The sequence below is a fragment of the Neopsephotus bourkii genome, unplaced genomic scaffold, assembly GCF_033783945.1.
Source record: "Neopsephotus bourkii isolate Nb327-2 ecotype Australia unplaced genomic scaffold, CSIRO-AGI_Nbou_v1 NB_372, whole genome shotgun sequence".
NCBI lineage: Eukaryota > Metazoa > Chordata > Aves > Psittaciformes > Psittacidae > Neopsephotus > Neopsephotus bourkii.
Genome location: NW_026900878.1, coordinates 807,887 through 825,595, shown reverse-complemented (window position 1 = coordinate 825,595; position 17,709 = coordinate 807,887). Strand labels below are relative to the sequence as shown.

General features: G+C 39.9%; 1 protein-coding gene across 1 annotated transcript in view; it reads right to left on the bottom strand.

Moving 5' to 3' along the window:
- Nucleotides 1-1,460: 1,460 nt before the first annotated feature.
- Nucleotides 1,461-17,709, bottom strand: part of CUNH14orf132 (chromosome unknown C14orf132 homolog) — a 38,440-nt gene continuing 22,191 nt past the window's right edge. The window contains exon 2 of the mRNA XM_061348894.1: nucleotides 1,461-3,413. Within this exon, the coding sequence (XP_061204878.1) occupies nucleotides 3,189-3,413 (225 nt within the window). The 3' untranslated portion in view covers nucleotides 1,461-3,188. The remainder of the gene's footprint in view (nucleotides 3,414-17,709) is intronic.

The following is a 17,709-nucleotide window of genomic DNA, read 5'->3' as shown; positions in this document are numbered from 1 at the left end:
AGGAGGAGCTACAGTGCTCTAAGTCAAGCTGTGCTGACAGTTCAAGGTATAACATATACCCACATAAAGAAGTGGTAACGCATTTCATAGGACCATACCTATGACACATCCACCATTCATCTACTTTTCTGTTCCCCTCTGTGGCTTCTTTGAATTTAATGACGGAAGAGTCCCCTTTTTTAGTGGTTTAATTCAAACCTTCCCTAACCTCCTAGAAGATGGAAGTGGTTGGAGTGGATGGTGCCAGAACACTATATCCAAAATTATACTGCGCTTGTTATAAATACCAAAGTAGATCAGAATTTGAATCAGCTCTGCCCAGTGCGATCTAAAGATCTAAAGGTAGTATCCTTGTCCCTGCATCCTAAAACTAATTGTTTTCCCAACAGAAAAACTTCACAATTAATGTGCAGTTTAACTATGAGACAGGAAATGCTTGCACTTGCTGCCTGTACCCAGTTTGTTATGCTAACCTGTCAAACCTATTACTTTAATTAAAGTTTTGTCTGGCCCTTTTTGGCAATTCAGCCTCTAACAATGAAAATATATATGACAATGATCTGGATGTGGGAGGCAGAATTCATTGTTTTTCAACACTCCTATATCAATTCCATATGAAAGTAGGTCACTTTCTTTTGGAAAAGCAACACAAAAGCATCACTTGGTTTCATGAGCAGAGTGGTGTCTCTTTGCTGTTCCCACTCTCACACACCTCATGGGTGAAGAATTTAGTCCAGCAGTCCGGGAGAGACATGCAAACACTGTTAATTGCACTAATATTATTATAGGAAACTTAAACAAAACACTCTTCTGGAAAATTCATTAAGCAGAAGAATAACCTCGTTTGGAAAATACCTAAGTGTTAAACTGGTTTTAATCAAGGTAGAAATGTTTTGCTCTTCATGCAAAAACAGTGCTTGCGAGGTCTGGCCTAATTACAGACGTACTGAAGAAAAATCCTGAAGTAAGTGATACAATTATGAAGGTAATAGAATATTAGAACATGGCTGAGGACAGTACATTACGTTAAGCAGTGTTTCCATGAGTCCTACATGTTCATACCCAGACACTGTCCTGCTCAATTCTGCATTGCAAACTTCTCTCAGCAATGATAAACAGGAGTGTAAGAATGGGAAAAGTACACAGTTCATGAAGCTCCCTGATTTTTTTATCCTCTGCCTATGAAGGAACAAATAGCTATTTCAGGACAGCGAAAATTATAATTTTTGTATCATTCTTAAGACAGCAGCTATTAGACAGAATATGCTTTCTGCCCCACTGTTCTTCCAGAACTGGGCTTCTCAAACTTTTTCGTAGCACAGATCTTAGCTGTCCTCAGCCATCTTCACAAAATCCTGCCTCCAAACAAGGAAATAACTACACACACAGAAGCTCAGTTCCTCAAGTGAGCCGTCACTGATTTTCTCATCCTCAAAATAACTTAGTTTCTTTTGTCTCTGCTCCCCCCTAGCTCTGTTTGCATCTTGCCAACTTTAAAGGCCAGTTTATAGGGTGGAAAAAACTATACATAGTGATGAGTGGTTATAAATACTGATTTGGGGCATGCCGCTTTGATTCAAGTAACTGTCCACCAGCTCTGCAGGAAAATAGGTTTAAAGAGAAAAGAAGAAAATACGACCCTCTCTCCACATTCAGCAGCTCTTAGTCCAGCCTCAAGCTCTGTGGCAGGCAAGTGTCAAAAATAGACTCTGTGCCTGCAGAAACAGCTTTCTGGAATTTCTGGGTAGTAGCTGTATACGACAGAAAACCGGCACACACAGACATAGATGAATAATTTGTCTGCTAGTCTCAAAGTGCAGATGTTTAATGTATTTGTGTTTATTTTTTTTTTTTTAAGAGGGAAGAGGCAGATCTCCTACAGAGGTGATTATTTTTTTCTTCCCACAGGATTTTATAATCTCTGAAGCAAGGAAGGCTACAACTTGTTTTGAAAAGATACAGCTCTTGAAAAAGAACTGCTTGTGAGAACAACACAGTGAAAATGTTGTTGCCCAACAGAAGAAATCCAGGTGATAACTGGAGTTGTTACCTAAAGCAGGCTATGTAAAAATCAATTGCAGAAGCCTCATCAGTACACAGAGACATCTTAATACTGAAATATAAGCACTTGCGTATCTGTCCCTTACTGCCTTTTTTGTGCTGTTTCAGTCCCAGGACATACCTGACTCTTGTGCTCACTCCTTTGTGAGCACAGAAGTGTCAAATCTTTCTTTCAGTTCTATTTTTCTCATAGATATCTTTCACTATTAATCAGGCTTTGCAGTTTCCCCACATTCTTTTGATACACCAATAAGCTTATGAAAATACACAGCTGTTGTAAGAAATCTGGATCACAGTGAAATGTTCTGAAAAGCATGGTATTTGGCCTCTGTCTCCTGGGAGAGACACGTCTATGAACCACTGTAATCCAGTACCTCCAAACAGAAATGGGAGCTTGTTTAACACTTGCTCCCCTGAAGTGCAGCAGGTCTGCAGACCAGCCACACCTCGCAATAGCTGTGTCTCCCCCTACAAACAGCAGCCAGGTTTAGCATCAATTCTTGTATTTTCAGATCCAGCAGTTGACAGCGGAAAGCAAGCGTTAGATAGCACGCATCTGCCTGTCATAGCTTTCAGATTCATGAACTTGAACACGGCTTAGCAGTGTATGCACATGCCGAGCACTCACACACAATGAACACGTGATTCCTCAGAACTCTGCCAATGCCAGCCATTTAATCCACCTGGAAAACCAAGATGTCCAGCAAACATGACATAGAACAATGTCATACAGTATTATACCACAGTAAAAACTGCACAAAAAAAGCTGACAAAATGCAGCAGAATTGCTGGAAAAATCTAAATAGTAGAAAATAAGCACTTGTCTCTATAAATGTCACTTTGTATGTATGTTGGCCTCTCTTTCATTACATTTCTATACAAAACTGATATTGGCTCTGTTCTCAGTGAAAGCTCTCACCTCCACACAACTTGCAATTGCATCCAAACTTTCTGCCATCGAGATTCAAGATGATTAACTTGCATTTCATTTCCATGACTGCAGCTGCACTTGACCAACAATGTCCCTACCTATATGTATCTATGATATACATGTATATATACACACATACACATGACAAATACTGTTGCAGTTATCCTTTCTTCCAGTGTTTGGAGTGACAGTCATCCTAGAAGGTGAAGGCATACACCACTCCCACAACCACAATATTTCCAATTGTTGCTATTATTGCAATCCACAACAATATGGCATCATTTGAAGAACGGGATGTCTCTTCTGGTGGATTCTGCATGGAAGAAGCTGCATGGACGTTGGCTGATGAGTTAAACAACGAGTACTCTGTACTAAAGTCCTCGTTGGATGAGTCCATAAAGGCTCCTCCCATAACAGGAAGCTGTGAAGAAAGATACGGCAAAATTAGATTGAAGGCTAATATCTGTATTTGCTTTGTCTCAATATCATTACAAAAGGCTAGCCACTAGCAAACCTGCAAAATTACTGAGATTCCATAGTACTTGGTGCTAACCTGTCAGAAATACTACGGCACACACTTTACAGTATTTTTTCCATTTCTGTTAGAATCAATATTATTGCAGAAAACCTATGTATATGTGGAATGTACATATGAGCATGAAGGCTCCAAGTCAGCCTGAGTAATTATATACATTTAGAAAGATGTGGGTTTGGTTTTTTGGCATTATTAATTTTATTTTTTCTCAATAGGGATTTCTTCTACAGTTGAAACCCTGTGGCTCTGTAACAAAATAAAAATCCTTCCTGCTCTTATACTACTATTAATAAGATTATAACTTCAACAGTATTGTTGAAATCACCATAGTCTATGAGTAACAGAGAAACCAGCCTTGCCTTCATTCAGCCACATCACAGAAGACTGCTATACCATCAGCCCTAAATTACCATGTCCAATACTCACTGGGCTGAAAAAACAATCTCTCTTAGCATCCTGTCCTTCAACTATCGCAGTACATTTTGATTCTTCCAGTAACCTCTCCCTTTGGTACTAAACTATACCCCTCCCTGCTGTGTGCAGCTGTGCTAGGGAAGCTGCTAAACAGAGCAGGATTCAAGGATAAATCAATTCTCTCCACAGTGGTTGCTGTAATCTACAAATTAGAGTAAGGAATTTTAAAAGCCTAAGAATAAAGTAACTATTTTTGCTCGCTATCTGTAACATATTACAGAGATATGAAAGACACTCTCTTTCAAAGCTGACTACTGAACAAGTTTTAGCTGTACTAGAAAATATCATGTCACATTCAAAATTAAACAGAGAGTGATGAAAGACCACAATGGGTATGTGATACTACTTAATCCACATTAAATAAAATTATCTGTGAAATCAAATATGATTAGACAAAAGCAGTTTTCAAGAAAACAAACAGAAAATTTCCAAAGTAAAGTCTGATATATTCTCCCTGCATTCAAAATTTTTGCTGCCAGATTCCACACAGAATACGCTTTAAAGAGAGCAAAAGCTTCCATTTCAGAAGCAGCCCAGCCTGATGTTTTGAATCCAATTCCACCAGCCTTTTTTATGTCTTGCAATTTGATGAGAACACTGCACAGTTTAAGCAGGATTTCTTTTTATGTAGAGATTGCCATAAAAGGCAATTCTGACTTCAAACATAAAGTGTATTTACACAGTGTTGCTGCCATTAACAGCTCTACAGACACTAGTTAAAGATCTTTGCAACAAATGACAGGCATACATTTACCAAACTGGCAGCAAAATACTCAAAGTGAGGTTGCTTGGCTACTTAGCAAAACATGTTAAGGAAGGGTACCAGCATTTAGGATTGTCAATTCTGCAAAATCTTTCAACTGGAGCAAATATCCAAAATAGAGAGGTACACATGTATGTGCATGTGCCCAAGACAGTGGGAGGTCGTGTGCGCTGTTGTGAGTGATACCGGGTTTTCGGGCCACACATTCTGTGCTCTCAGAGAGTTATTTGAAGAGACAAGCTTCCACCCTGTTAGACTTGATGCTGTCACAGAGGAAGGGAGCATTTGTGTAGCAGCACAGCTACACACCAAAGTGCAGATTATGTCACATCTGAATCTCCTCATACCATCTAAGGCTCAAACAAGCTGTTTGCACCATCTGAGGGGAACACATGGTGAAACAGCTCATCTGAATCTCCAAAAGGGTTGCCGTGACCCAATATAAAGTGCTAACACTCAGCACTTGGCATGGGCTCTTTATGTAAAACTGATTTCCAGCTTTTCTGTTTGTAGGTCAATAGCACTTCACCTCAGATCTGGAAATAAACCTTACTGCCAACTTCTCGTTTGCAGAAGTCATCTCTTTGCAAATGCTATTTCCCACTTCTCACTGCTAAAATAGCCTCACGTAAGAGCACATGAATCGAAAGTCCATCTTCCCTGTGTGTTGGCTCCACCAGTGGCCATGAACAGATGCTTAGGAGAGAACACCAGGACAAGCATGTCTGATACTACACCTTAGCAACTCACAGCCTCTGACTGTTTTCACTTTAGGAAATTCATAAGCCAGATGCTATTGCTATAGACTTAATAACTCTCAAAGTATTTTGCTACTTTGACCTTGTCCAGCCTCTACCTGAGCTCATCTAAAGCTGAGCATCCTTCTCAGTCTGGCCTCTTACTGCCACTTAACAGTCAAGGTGGCCCAGCGATTAGTCACATAAATCATCCTTGGGAGATATCATCTCTTCACTGGAGAAAGGGAAGCATGGATTATTAATATCAACCAGCAATCTATCTTTTAGGTAGATTAACTTCTGGAAGATGAATCTAAGCATCAGTCTTGATGTCTCTGTTCTCCAAAAAGGTACAGTATATTCCCTCTGCAATCTTATTTGAGATATTACATTAAAGGCTATGAGATATCCAGACCCAACACTAGTGGGAGCTGTGAAGTGCCTGTGATAAACACTTGGCTGAAGACAGAAAGCCTACCATGCTTTCTGGGCTTGGTCTATTTGTCCATGCCTCTACAAAACAAATATACAGCAATTTACATCAGCCAAAAACTTCACCCATGTCACTGCCATTATAGTGACTTGCAGTCTGCTTTAGCCTCAGAGGACTTTTCTAGTTCTGTCAAAGCTGTGCAGAGCCTGTGCCACCCTCCCCAGGAGCACTGGACGAAAGGGCCAGAGCAAAGGGTTAATTGGGAAACACAATGGTGAGGGACATAGCAGGAGCAGATGGCAAGGGGGGATGCTGTAGTACTGTTTGGAAATTAAACTCTTTTCCTAGTGGCTATGTCGATATTGTTAAGTAGCACTAATAGTACATTGCTTGCTAAATGGCATCTGGGACTGGTGATGAAAGAATTCAAATAATTAAATAGCAACAGGAGGAAAACCAAACAGCAAAATGTCAAGTGGTAATGAGAACACCCACTGTGCTGAATACCTCCTACTGACAAGCCAGAGGATGCATTTAAGGTCACGAGGAAGAAAACAAGGCTGTTGAGCAGTTAAGTGACATAATTTTCAGTTAGCAGAAAAATCCTATTTTATAACCAGAATGATTCACATGAAGGAAAAACAAGATGTTGGGTACCAGTCACTGGTACTCTAAAAATGATAGCTTTCTTAAGTTGGATCACACAAAATCCATCACTTAGCAATAACATTGTGCTGTTTCTTTGAGAATCAGGTTTCCATCATTTTTTCATAGTCAGCTAGAGAAGCATAAAACTTACTAACTCTACCTTACCAGGAACCCAAGCTTGGCATAGAGATTTGAAAGCACAGCTGAATCTTCTAGTAGCCATTTTTCAGAAATCAGGAAAACTCAGCAGCAGCTTGAACAACTGTGCTGCATCCTGGCCCTGTCCTCACCATACACCACCTTGGGAATGGGATGCTGACAGGTGAAATGTCACCCAGCTCAGATGTTTTGTAAAATCCCTGCTGTTACTTCAGAATATTTCATTTTTTTAGTGTTTCTTTTGGCTTGTATTTTAGATGGCATATTTTTACATGCTGACATATTCTGAATACATAAAGTGGAATTATTATTTCCTTTTGCCTTGCCACCATGTGATCACTGCAGTGCATATTTGTGTCTGAAAACCTTCTAGTTGCAATCACAAGTCAATCTAACAGAGTTGCCAAAGACGGCAACAACATACAAGTTTGCACAAGCATCACAAACACATTTTAATTTTTAAGCTCTTTTTAAATATGTTTTGCACTAAACAGATACCCCAATTGACCAATATTTTCCCCAATTGACCAATATTTTCCCCATGCTAATTTTCTTCTGTCACACAGAAACATGCCTATATATATATATATATATATATATTCTCCTCACCTAAAGCATGCACTATTATGTAAATGAAGATGTCCTGGCTACTATTTATTTGCTGGTAATATCTAGAGAATCAAGTTCTTCTGTCCACCATTTGCCAGACTATCACCCTACTACTTAGAATATGAAGACTGGTTACAGAGTGATAATCAGGACAGTTAGCCCATGTACACTGCAAGTGGATTAGTTTAAACACAATAAGACCCCATACAACCAAAATTAAAGGGCACCTAAGGCAATCCTATTTAATTTAATTAAATAGGTCTAATTCTGAAGAGGGAGGATCCACGCAAGTGCTTTATGTAGTTAACTTGAAATTCTCATTTTAATTAATTCAGATCCCTACTTCATCTTGAAATCACAGTCTCAGGTTGACAAGCTTAGGAAAAAAGAGCTGCTTATTTTCAAAATACGGTTCTCAAAATGCTCATCCCAGCAGTGGCAATGGAAAATTTTAACTCTAACCTGGAAGCATCAACCTTTCACTTATTTTTAATCTTGTTAAATCCCCTCTCTTCTATCAATTCTATCAACTTCTGCTTTTCTTCCAATTCACGGTATTCCTAGGACCTGTGTTTTACTTCCTCTCCTGCTTTCCTGATTCATTCTTGGCTAGATATGACGTCCGCATTCTTTTAGGTGAGATATCTGTTCAGAGTTGTTCCTTAGCAGTATCTCAAGAGGTTCAAGTTTCAACCTTGCTGTTGAACCACACTAAGAGTCTCCTTGACCGACAGGTGCCTGAATATTCAGGAAGTAACATCTAAAGGTGTTTTCAAGATGTTCCGAGATCCTGCAGCAGACACTTCAATTCTGTATTTGCTCTTGGCTGTAGAAACCTATTTCTCTTACCGGAGGTAAGAGAACCAAGGGAACCAAGCTCAGTTGGATCTCTGACCCTAAGCACAGCTATCTCTGAAGTGCCTTATATGAGCATATGGCTTGTGCAAACTGAAGCACCTCTCTGTGGAGTTCTGCTGAATCAGCTGCAAGAAACAGTGTAAATAACTGCCATGAAGGTGTTTTCACCCTGATTTTTTTTTTCTCTCATATTTATGCATAGGCAGAAACCAGACACTCTAATGATAAACAGGCTATGATTCCATTCCCACAATTTACATCTGCCCAGTATCTCCCTGAGATAGTTTTTTATTATTTCAAAGAATCCTACTGCTTTAAAACTGCTGTTAGATTTCATCTCCCAAGTGTGGAAGACTGAGAACAAATAAAAGCCTTCTTATTGCTGACAAGTCTCAAATGGAAACAGAGGAGGAGTTTCTCATCCTAACACTGGTCTGAAGAATTCCTCTTCTTTTTACAGCCAATGCCAGCTATGCTGTAGCAAGAAAAATTGCAAGCTTTGTCAGTGTCAAACTGAAATGCAAACAACCTGTATGAAGAAGCAGCAACTCTAAGTCACATATAATTTAAATTGTGAATCTGTATACTCTAAGTTGGAGGGGGTGGTGAATATCATAGAATTACCATAGAATCATAGAATAGTCAGGGTTGGAAAGGACCTTAAGATCACCTAGTTCCAATCCCCCTGCCATATCACAAAAGCATGCAGGGCAGTTAAGCAGACACAGATGTGCTAGGAACAGTCATTCAAGCAGCAGCACTAGCTGACCTTCCACATAAGTAGTACAGCTGAGGCTAGCTTCCTATTCTGGACACCACTCTGGGGAAGCAGAAGATGCCTGGGTCCCATTTACATGTAATTATAACTTCTGTGTTTCCAGGAGCACATGCACATAGAATTAAAAACACAGAGGGAACCAGGAAAAGGAGTATTTATCAATATGGAAAAACTCAGTAGGAGGCTATAAAACTAACCATCAGTGTTATCATGAGTAGAAGCTATTAAAATCTGTTTACAATTTCCAAAACTGGCAAAACAGAGAACCTTTTCACACCCTGTGTAGTCATACTGGGAAACTTGGAGAGAACAGGAATTCCTTTAGAAACAGGAGCAACCAGCAGAGCTGTATCAGTTTAATACCCAACATGATGCTAGAAGGGCTTCAACCAGGCTTCTGAGTTTAAACTCTTTAATCATATGTGAAGAGAAAGAGGTGCAGATTATTGCACGTATTGGAGGGTTTCTGGCACAACTTTCTGATATTTTTGGCATTGGTAACTTCAAAGCTGGACTATCAGATTTAATTGCAGTTACATGGTCTCCTGTTGTGAGCCAGGCTAGCAATTCCTTTCCAGTGTCAAGTTCCTCTACTACAAGACAGGATAAAGAGGAAGAGTCACACATGCTGGTTGTAATGACACCTTATATCTTCAAGATGAAAAGGTATTCCCATCGTAAACAGAGAAGTCAAATGATGAAGTGTAAGTGAAAAACCAGATCAGAGCTCAAGAGAGGGTGTGTAGGAAAAAATTTTCTTGAAGTGAAAAAGGGCTGTACAAGCCCTTCCTCCACCATGACCTTTGAAGCCATTTTCATCTCTGACAAAATGTCAATGCCTCATTATCAATTTACTGTGGTGGCCAACATAACCTGGTAGCAGAGAAAGCGGCTGACCTTCATATTCTTTTGATTTTTCCTCTGTTCCTTCTCCCTTAGCCTGACAAGATGCTTAGGCTGTTCCCAGGGAATGAAGGACGGGAACTGGCAGCCATTCACAGTAATGGAAGTGATGACAAAATTTCAAAACTAGAACTATTTCCAGATGAAAAATTGTTTACATCACCAGACTTCAGGCACAGGCAAAAGCAGTGATTTTGTAAAACACTGTATCCTTTAGTATTCAGTAATCAGGATGCTTCTCACAAACACTTTAAGAAGTTCAAGGGGCAGGTGTTAGGGGCTACACCTAAGAAGGATGTGACATTTTGGAATCATCTTACTACTCTAGAGAAAAGTACTTACATACAAATTCCTCTATGTTGCATAAGCTGAGCACTCTTAAAGACAAAATCCAGCAGCAATAAAAAAAATCTTGCCTGCTAGCTCTAATCCCTGCTAGACATCCCATGAAAAATCAATTGGATGAGGTTTACCAAACCCCACTAACAGGAATGATATAGCTTAGCTCTATTTCATCAGAGAAATTATTTAATATTCCATGCAGACTCAAAAGCTTTCAAACTATACATCTGATTTATTTTACACAGTGAGGGTTGTACAACAAAGACAAGTTAGGATACATTTGCCTATTCAGGGAAGTAATAGCTACCACTGCAGCTGTGCTGTACCTAATGATATGATAATGCCTCATTTTCAGAACCTTTGAGATAGCCACCTGGAATCTATCTTCAAATATGATAAGACAAGAGTCAGGTCAGTTCCCCCATCATAACGCAAACCCACTGGTAAAAAATTATTCTACAGTGACTTCCAGAAATTAATTCTCCCATGGAAAATACTAGCAGACATCCAATAGGAAGCCTCAGATGGAAACGAAATCAATTTAATAACCTCAATTTATTCCATAATTATTATTTTCCTTAAGTTTTTATATGCTATCAGACTCCCTGAATAAACAGAAGAAAGAGAAAATTGGTAATGATGTACAGAATCTTATTTTGGCTGTATGTCATTTTAATTCATTTTTTTCCCTATTTATTTTCTTTCCCTTCCACTCTCATGCCGTATTAAATTTCACAAGCAAAATGGGGGGAGGCTTAGGTATGCTGGCAGAATCACAGAATCATAGAATAGTTAGGGTGGGAAAGGACCTTAAGATCATCAAGTTCCAACTCCCCTGCCATGGGCAGGGACACCTCGCATTAAACCATGTCACCCAAGGCTCTGTCCAACCTGGCCTTGAACACTGCCAGGGATGGAGCATTTACAACCTCCCTGGGCAACCCATTCCAGTGCCTCACCACCCTAACAGCAAAGAACTTCTTCCTTATATCCAATCTAAACTTCCCCTGTTTAAGTTTTAACCCATTACCCCTTGTCCTATCACTGCAGTCCCTAACGAACAGTCCCTCCCCAGTATCCTTATAGACCCACTTCAGACACTGGAAGGCTGCTATGAGATCCCCACGCAGCCTTCTCTTCTCCAGGCTGAACAGCCCCAACTTTCTCAGCCTATCCTTATTCGGGAGGTGCTCCAGTCCTCTGATCATCCTCGTGGCCCTCCTCTGGACTTGTTCCAACAGTCCCATGTCCTTTGTATGCTGAGGACACCAGAACAGTACACAATACTCCAAGTGAATTCTCACAAGAGCAGAGTAGAGGGGTAAGATCATCTCCTTTGACCTGCTGGTCAGAATATTTGAGGTATATCTGTCACGTCTTTCTTACAGCTGTTTCTGTAAATCTTTTTGCTTGCTTACTTGGCACCTAGTTCAAGACAAACAACAAACCCGAGAGTCAAGAAAAACAAGGCATTCCAGTTGAGATGGACAAAAACAGGAGGGAAAGGTGACAGTGTAGTCCTCTTCATGTTTGGAGACCAGCATGAAGGTCAGGTAGAGCATACAGAGCAGCTTCTAGGAAGAAACAAGGACTGCAAAATGTTACCCCTCCTGCGTATCCTTCACTTGATAGAATATCAACATCTGGCACCTTACCATATGTTTTCATACCATCAGGCATATCAGGCTCAATATACACTCCGAACAACCTATGGATTGTATATCCTCCTCAGCTTATTCTGTAATGTTTTAGTAGTAGTTTATAACTGAATAAAACACACAGTTCGCTTAAAAATTGATCCTATTCTCTTGCACTTTGTCTCATGAATGAGCTAATCACACAATGCACAAGAAAATAAAAAATAGAACGTTAAAAATGTTTACAATTTCCTAATTTCTGGTATTTGGTATTTCTGGTATTCATCATGCTAAGAAAAGTTTTTTCCAAAATAACTATTCATTGAGTATCATGAAGCGACTAAAAGCTCAATCATGTGTTAATCTTGAGTGCTTAGGAACTCAGTGCCACCAGGCAACTATTTCATAACTCTTTCAGCTGCCTTTTAGGATTTACTGTTCCTTCAGCAGAGACCAAGGAAGAGAAGGAACATGTGTTTCTCATCCACTTTGGTGCAAATTCAGCAGGCATAATGTGAACACATTTCACAAATGGCTTAAAATAAGCCTCAATCATTTTGCTTTGAAGTACACGAGGAGCTCCTACGCAGGACATTTCACTGCCTCCTTATAGGGGACAACAGAAACCTTCATCAATGCGTGAGAATGGCCATCATAAGAGCCAAATATTCCATATGTTCCCACAAATCCAGATTCTCACAACCCAGGTTTTGCTCTAGTTCTGAGACCATCAAGGAATGATTAAGTGTAGCTGAACAAGACAGCAGATAATAACATCTTTTATCACGCCAAATACAAACAGAACAGCCAAGCCATCTGTGTTTGTGTGCTTATGTGTAAGATTGTTCAAACAGTTCAGAGCACATTACAGAAAAATATAATAAATTTTACATTGATACTTTCTCTCTAGATAACGTGTCTCTGTGTAGGCAAAATAGCGCCCCTTAATGGCCATATATAGAAGATAGGCACACATCAATGTATAATTTATTATATTTTTATTTGTAATTTGATATTTGTGCTTTGAACTTTTGCAGTTGGTTGGGCTGCAAAGGATAATTAAAGACATGAATATGTAACAGCTTTCCTCAGAAATTAATTTTTTCCTACCCAAAAGTGATTTTTGTAAAAGCTTTTTCAGTTATTCTTGTGTTATGCAAGGCTGAGCAGAGAACAAAGAAAATAAAGTAAAAAAATAATGTATTTGCACTTTCCTCCCATTTTATTCACTGGAATCTGAATTATGGAATCACTGTTGGCCTAAAGAGCTGGAACAGTTCAGAGAGGAGTGAATCAGTGGCCTCCTATGGCTTATAGAAGATGCAACTGTGCACTCCTCTGGTGTCTTAAGATCTTAGGGTGTCTTGAAAGTACGTAAACAGGAGACAACTGTTATTGTGCCTGTGCATGACAGCTGTCCCTGAGCCTGACACAATTCAGGTACAGAAGAAACCACCACCACCAGAACAGTGCACGAGTTGAAAAGTCCTTCACATAAGGAGTGTTGAAAGGCAATCAGAAAATGGGCTGGCTCCAAGGTCAAGCAGGTTTTCTCTACAGCCTCCCAGTCATGGTAAACATGCAGAGTCTCCTGCAAACTTGAAGTTCAGAGCCCTCTGAACTTCAGATGGTCTACTCAACAACATAACAGATAACGGATACCTTGGTGCTTTAAGAGACAAGGTTCAGACTGGAGACAGACAAGTACATCCACATTCTCCAAGACTGATACTCAGTTGCACATGTATATACATGACTACACACATAATTTTGTTGTAGTGTCTTGCACCTACAGATGCGAGTTTAAAATAATCTATCTGGACAAAAAAAGTCTAAGATTGAGACTAAACTTCAACTACTGGAATACAAAAAGAAAGCTAAAATATTATGTAAGTGAACTCCATCAAACCCCAAATCTCTGTTTTGTTAAGCCCTTAGTACAAGTTGCACAAAAGCAGTTGCAAAAAATGCCTGGCAGAAGAGTAACACTCTTGGCAACAGGAGATCTTAACCACATGCATAGCAGTGCCGTTTGCAGCACAGCTGAAGAGCTGGCTGGGTTCTTCAGTTCCAAAGCTCACATACTCGGAAAATGAACTCACTGCCGTAGGTTATAACACTTTCATCCACTCTGAGGTTTTATGTATGACCCCGTTGAAGCCAACATAATATCATAATCTCATTTTTTCATGGCATCAATGAATATAAGGTTAAAAGATTACATGATGAATAAGATAAAAACTCCTGAGGTCACAAAGATTCTCACCAAGGAGCCACTGGTCCTGATACAGGCACAGCTCAGTTAAAAACAGGTTTGGGATATCATTTTACCATTTAGTGCAGCCTTTGAACTCAGATGGACTGACTAATAAGGGCAACCTCTTAAAGAAGGTAACAGACAAAGGAAATTTGATTGGACCTAACCCTAATTCATTCTGGAAGTTGCTGCTTCCTGGGGAGAAAGGGGGCTCTCCCTTACCCCGGCAGCCTAACAGCTATCTACCCACAGAAGGACTAATCCCAGCCATGATGAAGTCTTCAGAATTGCAGCCCAAGCCTTTTTCCAAGGGCGCATCGCTTGTCAAAAATCCAACACAGGGATATTAATAATCAGCATGGGAATAACAACAGTGCAAGTATCTAGTACTTGTAAAAATGCAAGCATCCCTCTCATCTTTAATCACTTGTATTTTGAAATTGGATTGAAGAGCCTTATTTCAAAAAACTCTCCAAGAGACTTATGTGTCCCACACCACCATTCTTTGTCTTGCATGAATAAATCTGTAACACAATGAGGTACTGAGAATTTTTTTTTTCAGGAAGAAAAGTCACAAAGAAAAATTATTGCAACAGATGTCCCAAGAAACAATTAAAGCCATCACCAAACGAAACACAGAGAGGTTCACTTCATCTGGTTTACACGCTCAGAAGCAGTTTCCTTAAAAACAGTCTCAAATTCACCAACCAGTCAAAGTAGGCAAATTTAGAAATTTGAACTGGACATCAAGGTCTCCCTTAGGAAGACACTTATTGCTCTCCACTGGCAATATGTGAGAATGCAAGTACTTCACCTTGAGAGAGTGCATATACTGCTCATCTGCACATTTACGCAAGAAACTTTGTATTTAAGGCGTCAGAGTTGCAGTAAAAAGTGACAGACACATATCTAAAATTATCAACACATACCCATCTTAAATGTAACTAAATCAATAAAATAATAACAAATAACAGAAAAAAAGAAAGAAATTTTCCAAGGAAATTAACATTTCTTTAAAGCAATTCTGCATTCTGTCACTTTGAAAGTGTCCTGCAAACCATGAGTCCTTTTGTAATATGAATGATTGTAAAGAGAAAGCATAGTCAAAGAGCTAAAAGTAACATCAGGTAACAAATAGATAACAGTAACAAACAGATGGCCATGATCACTCAAGTTAAAATAAGTTCAAGTTAGAAAGTTTAAAACACTCCAAATGAAACAATGTTTTCTACATATTTGTTGGTAGGCCCGAACTCAAGACACCCCTTTATGCAAAGATTCTCCAATACCTAAGCAATATCTTCACACTCTGTAAAAGCACAGATACTGGTCTGAGTGCTTTCCTCCTAGCATGTTCAATACCTGATCCAGTTTTCCCTTGAAATAAATTGCAAACAAAGCCATAATCACACTCTGACTGGGGAGATTACAGAATCAATCTCTGCATTACATCCTTCAGGGAGAACGTAATTCCTTTCATCTATAGTTTACCATTACATGAATTTCATCAAAGTTAAGGAAAAATGTTATTTATTTACTGGCAAGTACATAGAATTAATTGCAAAATAAGACCACATTTAATCCAGCCTGTTGCTCAACAGCTTTGTGGTAAAATACAGTAGACAGATACAAGACAGCTGCCCATCTTGGGGATTCCCACATAAAATTAGCTTCAGCTCAGTCCAGGACTAAGTGACCTAGAGAAGTAGGAAATTCTGAAATAATATGAAAATCCTTGTGTAGGACATGTGCAAATCTCTCTTAAACCTTTTATTTCCACATTGCTGGTATGAATACAAGTCAAGCCAGTGAAACAAATCAACCAAATTTAAGAGATGAATATGATGTGGTTTCAGGCTAATTCCAAACCACAACCCTTTGCAGTACAGTCTAGAGAGCTTGTAGAAGCCAGTGGAAAAGCTCTACTTGTTTCAAAGCAGGAACACTAGTGACCATTAGACAGTCACTCAACTGGAAAAGAATAGTTTGAGACATACTAGGTGCCATGGGCAAGCAGACTGGTGCTCATCAAGAAACTCTTGTTTGCATCCTTTCTATTGCTTAAGCCAGTACCTTCAGAAACTTACATTTCTGTGCTGCTTTCATTTCATTTCATTTCTTTCCTTTTTTTTTTTTTTTTTTAATTTTTTTCCCCCTTACTTCAGAAAAGTTTTTTGTTTTTGTTTTTTTTTTTTGGCAGAATGGTTGAGTTGCACTTAGTTTTAGTTTACACAAAGCCTGCCACAGTGAGGTCCCAGTCCTGCCTAGGCACTTTGACTACAGTGCCATTAATTTACAACCATACCTAATAACTAGAATTATCAGGGGCTCTTTATACCAAAAGCCAACATAGTATAAGCAACTAACTGCTGTCAGACAACCTTCATCTATGTGTGGCATAGGTGTGTCCTCTGTATGCATGGGAAAACCAAAGCAGTGGATTCACTGACCCCGGTTCTTCCCTTTGTATTAGTTTTATGTTGACATTTACTGCAACAATATCAGTTTGGGTGTATTATAAGCAAAAAACCCCACAACTGTAATTTGAACATGCAGAAGACCATGGATCCTGATGAAATCCATCCGTGGGTCCTGAAGGAGTTGGCGAACAAAATTGCTAAGCCACTGGCCATCGTATTTGAAAAATCGCGGCAGTCAGGTGAAGTTCCTGACAACTGGAAAAAGGGAAATATAACCCCCATTTTCAAGAAGGGGAAAATGGATGACCTGGGCAATTACAGACCAGGCAGTCTCACCTCTGTGCCTGGCAAAATCTTGTAGCAAATTCTCCTGGAAGGCATGCTAAGGCACATGAAAAACAACAAGGTGCTTGGTGACAGCCAGCATGGCTTCACTAGGGGGAAATCCTGCCTGACCAATTTGGTGGCCTTCTATGATGGGGATACAGAACTGATGGACAGTGGTAGAGCAGTTGATGTCATCTACCTGGACTTGTGCAAAGTGTTCGAAACTGTCCCACATGACATCCTTGTCTCTAAATTGGAGAGACATCAATTACATGGGTGGACCACTCAGTGGATAAATAACTGGCTGGATGGCCGCACTCTAAGAGCTGTGGTCATTGGTTCGATGTCCAGCGGGAGACCAGTAATGAGCAGTGTCCCTCAAGGATCAGTGTTGGGACCGGTCTTGTTTAACATCTTTGTCGCTGACATGGACAGTGGCCCAGAAAGCCAACTGTATCCTGGGCTGCATCAAAAGGAGCATGACCAGCAGGTTGAAGGAGGTGATCCTGCCCCTTTATTCTGCTCTCGTGAGACCTCCCCTGGAGTATTGTGTACAGTTCTGGTATCCTCAACATAAAAAGGACATGGATCTGTTGGAACAAGTCCAGAGAAGGGCCACGAGAATGATCAGGGGACTGGAGCACCTCCCATATGAAGATCGGCTGAGAAAGTTGGGGCTGTTCAGCCTGGAGAAGAGAAGGCTGTGTGGAGACCTCATAGCAGCCTTCCAGTATCTGAAGGGGGCCTATAGGGATGCTGGGGAGGGACTCTTCATTAGGGACTTCATTAGGGGTAATGGGTTAAAACTTAAACAGGAGAAGTTTAGATAGGATATAA